General features: G+C 30.0%; 1 protein-coding gene across 1 annotated transcript in view; it reads left to right on the top strand.

Annotated features, from left to right (window-relative positions):
* Window positions 1-8,906, top strand: part of LOC110024434 (probable prolyl 4-hydroxylase 9) — a 32,781-nt gene extending 23,875 nt beyond the window's left edge. Inside the window, exons 5-7 of the mRNA XM_020724395.1 lie at window positions 3,155-3,220; window positions 3,302-3,418; window positions 8,707-8,906. Of these exons, the coding sequence (XP_020580054.1) occupies window positions 3,155-3,220; window positions 3,302-3,418; window positions 8,707-8,802 (279 nt within the window). The 3' untranslated portion in view covers window positions 8,803-8,906. The remainder of the gene's footprint in view (window positions 1-3,154; window positions 3,221-3,301; window positions 3,419-8,706) is intronic.
* The last annotated feature ends 367 nt before the right edge of the window (window positions 8,907-9,273 follow it).

Here is a 9,273-nt window from a genome sequence, read left to right as displayed (position 1 = left end):
TTCATGTTTGAGCCACTCCCATTTGCCCTTCTACGTCCTACCTTGAAAACCTGAACCTTGAATTCTTGAAGACTAGAACCATTGATCATTATCGAGAGTTTTCTCAAATGACTCCCGTCATTTGGGATGTAATTAACTATAGGGGCTTGCCTCTATAGGGAACTTGGAACCCAGATAAAATAAACCCTATTTAATCTTTGTATTAAATAGGGGAACTTGTCGGTCATATATAAAAGGTTCGCAGACTAAACGGATGTCACAAATCTCTTAGTTTGCTGGATTGGGTCTATCGCCGAGGTCTACACTTATCTTTCGGGAGGGTGTAGTATTCGCGGTATCAGACACGATTATGCAAACTATTGGACGAATGAGATCCATTTGGTCTCATTTTTCAAAAAACTAAAACACACTACTTTCAAAACCCAAACTATATATCTTTTATATTTAAATTAAATCTCAAAAATTATTTTCATATATCATATTTTTCAAATAAATCTAATCAATCGAAAAAGTTGACCGACAGGGCTGTAATCAAGCCGAGCTGAGTATATCATTTTTCAGACTTGGCTTGGTGTAATTATAAGTTGTTCATGTTCGGGTTGAGTTTTTGTCGAGCTTTCATTCAAGTTTGATTTGTTTATTTTTTTTTTTAATGTTTGAACTTGATTTGTTTATGTCAAATGAACGTGTATTTAAAGGAGCTAATAAACGAGATAAAAATTCAAACGAGAATCTAGATTTTTCAATAAAAAAATTAATAAATAATTTTGTAATTCTAATGGTAGTTACTAATTTGTTGATTATGAACTCTATAATCTTTGAACTTTAATAATTAGCTTCACAATTCTCATTGATATGACTACAATAGTTCAAATTTTGTAAGTAAAAGAACTAAATTAATCATAAAAGTTATAGGAATGATTATTTACTTAATCATATTAATAAGAAAATAATAGCAATAATGTTGTTGGTAATTGCAGGGTGATGGTTATAAAATATGGACTCATTACTTTCAAGGTTATGAAAACTCCATAAGAAAAATCTTGTCACTCTTTAACTGTAAATATCTTCCGAATTACCATTTATTTATTAATAAAATAAATATATGATGAATAATTAAACTAAAAATATTATTGATTTAATAATATATTACTATTAAACTTATAATTAAATAAATTATAATTAACTAAATTTTATATAAATAATATATCATTTATATAATATGAGCTCTTATCGAGCTTAATAATGAGTATTTAACAAGTTACTTGTTGAACGACAAATTAGTTTGTACTATGTTCATGTTTAGTTCATTTAGAGTCTGTTTGGGGCAGCTGCAGCTTATCCAGCTTCTGCTGATAAGCAGCTTATCCTGATGACCAGCTGATCCGGATAAGCTGTCTGACTGTTTGGTTAGTGCGTCTGAAAAACTGCTGATTATGGAAAATTGATCATATTTCCCCTGTTCTGAATAAGTTGTTTAACTGTTTGGTTTGTGCGTTTTGTAAAGAGCTTATTTGAAAATTTTTTTAGTTCAACGAATAATTTAATTATCAGCATCTATCCGTAAAACACAATAATGAGCAATATCTCTTCATTTCCCTTCAGTGTAACATACTTAGATCTAAACAATGAAAACTAAATATTTGAGGTATGGATATATTATTACTAAATGAAATTTTTGTAAATGAGAAGATCTCTGAGGGATTACAATGCTCGTGCTCAATGATGTAGACAGTTCTGTAATACTGTAATTTTCCAAACATAACCAAATAAGCATTATCTGCTAAAGAAACAGTAAACTGTGTTTTTAATGCCACCATGACAAGCAAGCCTATTTTGATCATAAATACAGATGACATTCCAATGTGAATATGTACCAGAGAAAAAAACGCAGAAAATGCAACATTTTTTTAATATTTACCAGAGAAAAAAATGCAGGGAAAAAACACAGATAAAAAACGCAGGGAAAAAACATAGAGAAAAAACGCAGAAAATGTAGCATTTCCAAAATCTTTCTGCATAATATGGTAAAAAATACGTTAAAATCACAGATCTACATTTCCCCCATATTCAATTGCATATTCAACTCCACATTCCTACAAGTGGATCTACGAAAAGGGAGCTACTAAAATCTTTCAGGAGAAACAAAGGAGAAACAAAAGAGGAGAAACAAAAGAGGAGAAGGACGAGAAGAGCGGAGGGAGGAGCAGACGGAGGAGTGGAGGACAAGAGAAAAAAACCTTACCGGTGGAGCGATCGGCCAAGGAGAAGGAGAGCCGAGTACGAAAAATACGAAAAAGAGGAGAAACAAAAGGAGAAACAAAAAGGAGAAGGAGGAGAAGAGCGGAGGGAGGAGCGGACGGAGGAGCGGAGGAGAGGAGGAGAGGAGGAGAGGAGGAGAGAAGAAGAAAACCTTGCCGCAGGAGCCGATGGCTACGAAAGAAGAGGAGCGCCGAGCGGGGCACCGTAGGAAACTTAGGAAGGCAAATGCGGATTGCAGGGATAGACCGGCCATCCGCGTGTAATATAAAACCTAAACCGCTGTTTTTAAATACGCGGCTCCACCGCGAGAACCAAACGGATAGGCGGCGTTTTCAAAATCCCGCCGCAAATATAAGCTGCCCCAAACGGGGTCTTAATCTTGGAGTTTTTAAAAATTGTTCAGGCTTTTTTATTTACTTATTTGAACGAACATGATCAAGCCTTAATTGAGTCGAGTTCAAGCTATTCATCAAGTGCATTGGTTCATTAATAGCCCTTTTGATATTTCAAAGACTATTTGGAAGTCTGTTAAACAATCATCATCCTTATCTTTTACTTTTCTTTGGGAATATAATATTTCTTTGTTGGATGATTTACATACATTACTGCTCAATTTTTATGTATTTACATCTGTAACACTTTAAATTTTAATATATATATATATATATATATATATATATATACACACCACCTTAGCTATACATGATAAGGTGTATTTCACTTTTTTCTTAAGTTAAAATAGTAGTATTTTTTATGTGATATGAATGATTTGATTGTTATAAATGTAAAAAAATAAATTTTATGTGTTACATATGTAAATCCATAAGAATTGATCGGTAGCTGTGTAAATGCTCCTTTGTTTTCTTAAGAGAAGCCATGGATGTATTTTCAGGTAGCGTCGTTCCTGTTGTATCTATCGGATGTCGAGGAGGGTGGAGAAACAATGTTTCCTTTTGAGGTATGCATGTAGAAACTGACGCTTTTTTCTTCAATCTATTTTGATTTATTATTTATGTAGAGATTCTATTATGTTTCCCAGAATGCAAATATCGATTTTAGTTACGATTACCGGAAATGCATTGGCTTAAAAGTTAAACCGCAGCAAGGAGATGGTCTTCTATTTTATTCATTGTTCACAAATGGAACAATTGACCCGGTAAGCTGATTGCTTAGTTATTAATTTTTTTGGAATTTACGTACCTAGCATTCAATTCCTGTGCATTTACATATCTAACACTTGAAATTCAAATTTTATATCATATTTTACATATGAAAATTAAAATAGTAATAATTTTGATGTGATGTGAAAGATTTATGTGGTATCAGTAAAAAAACTATAGTTTTGGTGTGAGATATGTAAATACCTAGGCTTTTTGTGGTATTTGTGTAAATGCCCCTAATTTTTGTTTTTTACTTTTACAAACCTTAATGAAATTTAAACAGTCTGGAAAAGCCTTTGTATCTTTCTTTAGGAGATTGAATTTCTTGCTTGACGTCTCTTCTCTCGTTTTCAGACCTTCCATAGTTTTAAGGAAAGCTTAGTATGGCATGTTGGTTGAGTGAGTTTGAACATTTTGTTTATTACTTATGTCACCAATCTTAACAAAAAGAATTCCTTATTAATACATCCGCGAGGGTTCTCTTCTCGCTCTTTATTAATGGTGAGCTTTTCAGAATTTTGACATGATTGAATTAAACACACATGTTTCAGGTTTGGATTTCAGTATTTTTTTTATTATCATAATTGACTAGATATCAAATTATAAAAAGTATAGTTTTGTTTTGTGGTGACCAAACATACAATGTTGACTTTAATAAAATTGCCTATTTTTAATTAAGATTATAATATTGCGTTTGTTTACATTATATAGGTAAATTCAAATGCCTATTAATTGCATTAAAACTAAACATCCAATCTTCAATTATGCAGCAAAATGTACATTTCCTTCAAGTCAAACTTACCAAAATAAATAAATTAATAAATAAAAAAAATATCAGCAGCGTTCTCTGTTTGTTGTTGCACTGATATCTTCATCTAAAGTTCGTAAATCCTGTGGAGATCATGTAGGATAATGCTGTAGTATTCATTTGAGCAGTTCTGTGATTCTATTTTCTTCATGGAGTTATTCCGTAGGCATTTTATGTTGCGAAAAACAGAGTAATATGGACAATTGAATAAATTGGATGTTTATAAGATACAAGATTAGACTTAGTAGAATAAGGTTCGAGTATTTGATATGCAATTTAAATGGATTGGGTATTAATAATTATCAAATAATATTATTAGCATATGAAATGATATGTTTTAGCTGTGTGATAGATTTAATTATCTTGGATTTATTATACATAGGATATATTATACATAAGAATGATCATATATATGATGATATAACTCATAGAATTAAGGATGTATGGCTAAAAGTATTTCGCGAGTATTATACAATATTATGATATATGCGAGACTTAAAAGTAAAATTTATAAAACAAATTATGCCAATGATTTTGAATATAATAGAGAATTGGGAAGTAAAAATAGCTATAGCTATTGACTTCTAAATTAAGAGTATACCAGAAATGATATTGTTAGAATAAATATGTGGTAAAATTTTGAAAGATTGTATTAGAGTGGTGATTTGAGTGAAATCTATTAAAGATAGGATAATTGAAAGTAGATTTGAATTATATAGACATCACAATATTGGGTAGAAATAAGTAGAAAAAATTAATCTTAGATGATTAAGAAGAAGTGATGGGTCTAAGATAACATGAATCAACAACAACAACAACAACAACAACAACAACACTTTATCCCACTAAGCAGGGGCAGTTTTATGAATCCTCTTTCTCCATTGTGTCCTATTGAGTGTCATATTTTCATTCAGGGGCAGTTTTATGAATCCTCTTTCTCCATTGTGTCCTATTGAGTGTCATATTTTCATTTAATTTTAATATATTAAGATCATTTTTTATATGATATTCTCTTTTTAGGGCTACCTCTACCTTTCTTAACATAAGTCGAATATAAAACATTTACTCTCTTAACAGGATCTTCAGATGGTCGATGTTTAATGTGATCAAAAAATTTAAGTGTAATGATGATCTAAACAGGATCATTAGAAGACTCTCTAATTTTTTCCGCCACTGGAGCTACGGCAACCCTATCACAGATATATCCATTTTGGCATTTTTTCTCTAAGTGTCAAGTTTCTCATCCGCCTAAGCATTCTTGGTTTGAAAACACTTAACTTTGTTTTCTCTTTTAAAGGCTAAACATTCTGCGCCATAGAGCATTGCAGGTCTCACTATCATCTTAAAAAATTTTCTTATAAGTCTAAACAGTACTTTTCTTATCACACAATAGGCTCGATGCATTCCTCCACTCCAAACAACCAACTTGAATTCTGCTAATAACATCCAATCTGTATCACCTTTACTTTGAATAATAGACCTGAGATATCTAAAATGTTCACACCTTTTAATAATTTGATCACCCATAATTACAACTTTGTCATTACATTTAAATATCAATTTTAGATCTCCTCAAATGAAGGCCTTTAAACTCCAATGCAGACCTCTATAATTCAAAATTTTCTTGTTTTATCCGCAAGAAGAATATCATCAGCGAAAAGCATACACCAAGGTACATCCTCATTTAAATGTCCAGTAGAAGCGTCAAGCAAAAAGTTATGGGCTTAACGTCGTTCCCTCTTGTAATCATCTGAAAGAGGAAAATACTTGGTTAATCATCATTTTGTTCGAGCACAATTAACACCTCTAGTATTAATATCTTTAATGACTTCAAAATAATTCATATCAACACATTTTTTCTGTAGAACTCTTCAAATGACTTCATACGGAACCTTAACGTAAACTTTTTCTTAAAAAAAAAAATCATGTAGAGCTTCCATAATAGACCTACCCAACATAAATTCAAGCTGATTATGAGAAATCTTGATATCACGTATTAACCTATGTTCAATGACGTTCTCTCATAATTTTAAAATATGACACATCAACTTAATTCTTCTATAATTTGCACACTTTTGTGCATCCCTTTATTCTTAAAAATGGGATCAAAATACTCTTCCTCCACTCGGGATACTCTTCTTCCTCCACTCGGGCATCTTTTTGGTTTTTAAATTAATATTAAAGAGTTCAGTAAGTCAAGAAACTTCTAAACTCTTAAAATTTTTCACATTGCAAGTGAGATACATCAGGTCCTATTGATTGTCTACATTTGTTTTTCTTTAAAGATCCTCAACTTCTTTTTTAATATTGCGATGGTAAAAATAAAATGTTTATTATTATTATTAATAATATTAAGATCACTAAAATCGATTGTATTTTCAAAAATTTATTGAAAAGTTTATCAAAATAATTCACTCACATATATTTTCTTCTAAGAAAAACAATTTTTTATTTTCATCTTTAATGCACTTTACTTGAATTAAATCTTTACTTTTATTTTCTCCTTTTTTAGCTTATATATATATTTTTCACTATTTTTAATATCTTTTCTATTATAAAGATCACTAAAAATATAATATTTAGCGTCACAAATTGTTCTCTTGGCTCCATACATGCCACTTTATATTTTTCTCAGTTCTTTAAGTTTTTACGTTTAACCAAATTTTTATAATCATTTTTATATTTTATCTTTTTGGCATATTATTATTCTGCCTCCAATTATTTTTATTTATAAAAAAGTTTTCCTTTTGATTCTTCAATTACTCTCTTGCCACTTGTTTAATAATGTTTTTTACTTTATTCCACATAGAATTAACTTCTTCATGAACTTCCCAAATCTTTAAAGTTTACTCATAAAAATAATTTTATTTATCTTTTAGGTGCCCCAATCTAGTTGATGTTAAAGCTTCATTGAATTATTTATCTTACAACTTCTCATCTTAAAATCTAAAACTAATAATCGATGTTTACATAATTTTTCACTTTGAATAATCTTACAATCTTTACATTCTTGACGATCTATTTTTCTCATTAGAAAATAATCAATCTATGTTTTATTATATTTGTTATTATAAGTAATAATATGCTCATATCTTTAAATAAAGTATTATCATTAACAAAATCATACATTAAAACAAAATCTAATATGATTTTATCTTCTTCATTAATCACTCTAAAATTATAGTCACCATGATATTTCTAAAGTCTTCTACCACTCTTCCAATATGTCTATTTAAATCTTCTCCAACAAAATTTTTTTTTTCAAGAGATATCATTTGTATTAATTCTTCTAAGACATTCTAGATATTTTCTTTTGAACTTATATCTAAACCTACTTGAAGAGCATAAACAGTTATTGGATTAAAAATCTTAGTATCAGCAATGATCCTTAGGTTTATAATTTTATCTCTAATTCAATTATTTTTTACAGCACCATCTTTCAAACTCTTATCTATAATTACACCTACACTATTTCAAGTGTGACTTCTACTTGAATATTAAAGCTTAAAACTTAAGCTGTTAATTTCATTTATCTTTTCTTCAAACTATTTAGTTTCTTGAATACATGAGATATTTATCTTCTTATAAACAAAATCTACTAATTTTATTAATTTACATGTGAGAGCATTTATATTTCAAGATTCTATTATAATATTAGTTTCATGATCTAACTTCTTTGCTCACATCCGTTCGTAATGTAAGAACCCTTGCTTATGTGACACTGCACCCGGGTGTCGATGCAGCGGTGTTTGAACATTTTTCATCATATTCAGGTCATACAGTGTGTCGCTTCTAGGAGACCCCTTAGTATTTATACATGAATTTAAAGAATTCATGTCATGATTTTTCGACAAAAATTTTATATTTGTTGTCGACTATCTATCACAATGCTTCATTTTTCACATCCGATACTTAAAACCTAGTGATGACATTATTATTTAAGAAAACGTAAATACAAGTTCAAAATGATATGTGAATATGAGGTTTAACACATTAATTAACAAGAATGAACAGAAGATGAGATGTTATAAAGTGGGCATGTAGAACCTACAAAATGGATATAAAGTTGCCATTAGACCTTGCAAAAAAAAACTTTTTCTTCTTATGGTTGGTCATAAAAAAAGTTCATTTGTGAAATACTCATTTGGCAGAGGAGAAGATACAAAAACTGTTTTATTCGCCCATAAAAGCGTGTTCATGTATTTACATATTTAACACCTATACATTGACATTTACATGCATACCACTCAAATCTTTAACATCACATCAAAAATATCGCTACCTTTATGTTTCTAAAAGTGAAAGACACATTTTTGATGTATGCATACATGAGAATATGATTGCAATGTAAACTTTGGGTGGTAGATATGCAAATACATGAGAATGATGTGGTATGCATGTAAATTTATCAATAATTTATGTATATATATGAATATGATTGCTTATTAATTGACAGAAGCTTTTGTTTGTCTACAGACTTCTCTTCATGGCAGTTGTCCAGTGATAAAAGGAGAGAAATGGGTTGCCACGAAATGGCTCAGAAATACTAATAATAAGAATGCTTTCAGGTAGAATTATTAGTTTACAGGGATTTAATTTACATATCAATATTCTGAAGATATTTTTTTTTATATAGAGAGAAATGGCTTGTTTACACCAAATATATATATATATATATATTGATTATTAAATTCCGCAATAAAATTCTAATATTTATTTTAAATGTTATCAAAATTTCTACTAATATGCATGAATTTGTCTTGAATAAATAAATTTGCTTACTGCTCTGATTTTTAAAATTTAATAGATTCTAGTGATACATATCTCTCTCTCTCTCTCTCTCTCTCTCTCTCTCTATTTATATATAAGGAATGGCCGAAGGCTTTTATACGAGCCCTCGTCATCCCTTATGACCTTATAATTTGAGTAACATACCCTACATTCGGGGGAAATCGAACCTCGGATTAGAGGGGATTTACAACTGACAAGCAGATGCCCGACTAAATGATCTGAGTACGCGTCACCTTTATATATATATATATA

The sequence above is a fragment of the Phalaenopsis equestris genome, unplaced genomic scaffold (assembly GCF_001263595.1).
Source record: "Phalaenopsis equestris unplaced genomic scaffold, ASM126359v1 Scaffold000256, whole genome shotgun sequence".
NCBI classification, from domain to species: domain Eukaryota; kingdom Viridiplantae; phylum Streptophyta; class Magnoliopsida; order Asparagales; family Orchidaceae; genus Phalaenopsis; species Phalaenopsis equestris.
The sequence above is the reverse complement of the archived record's forward strand: the minus strand, read 5'-3'. Positions and strand labels throughout refer to the sequence as shown.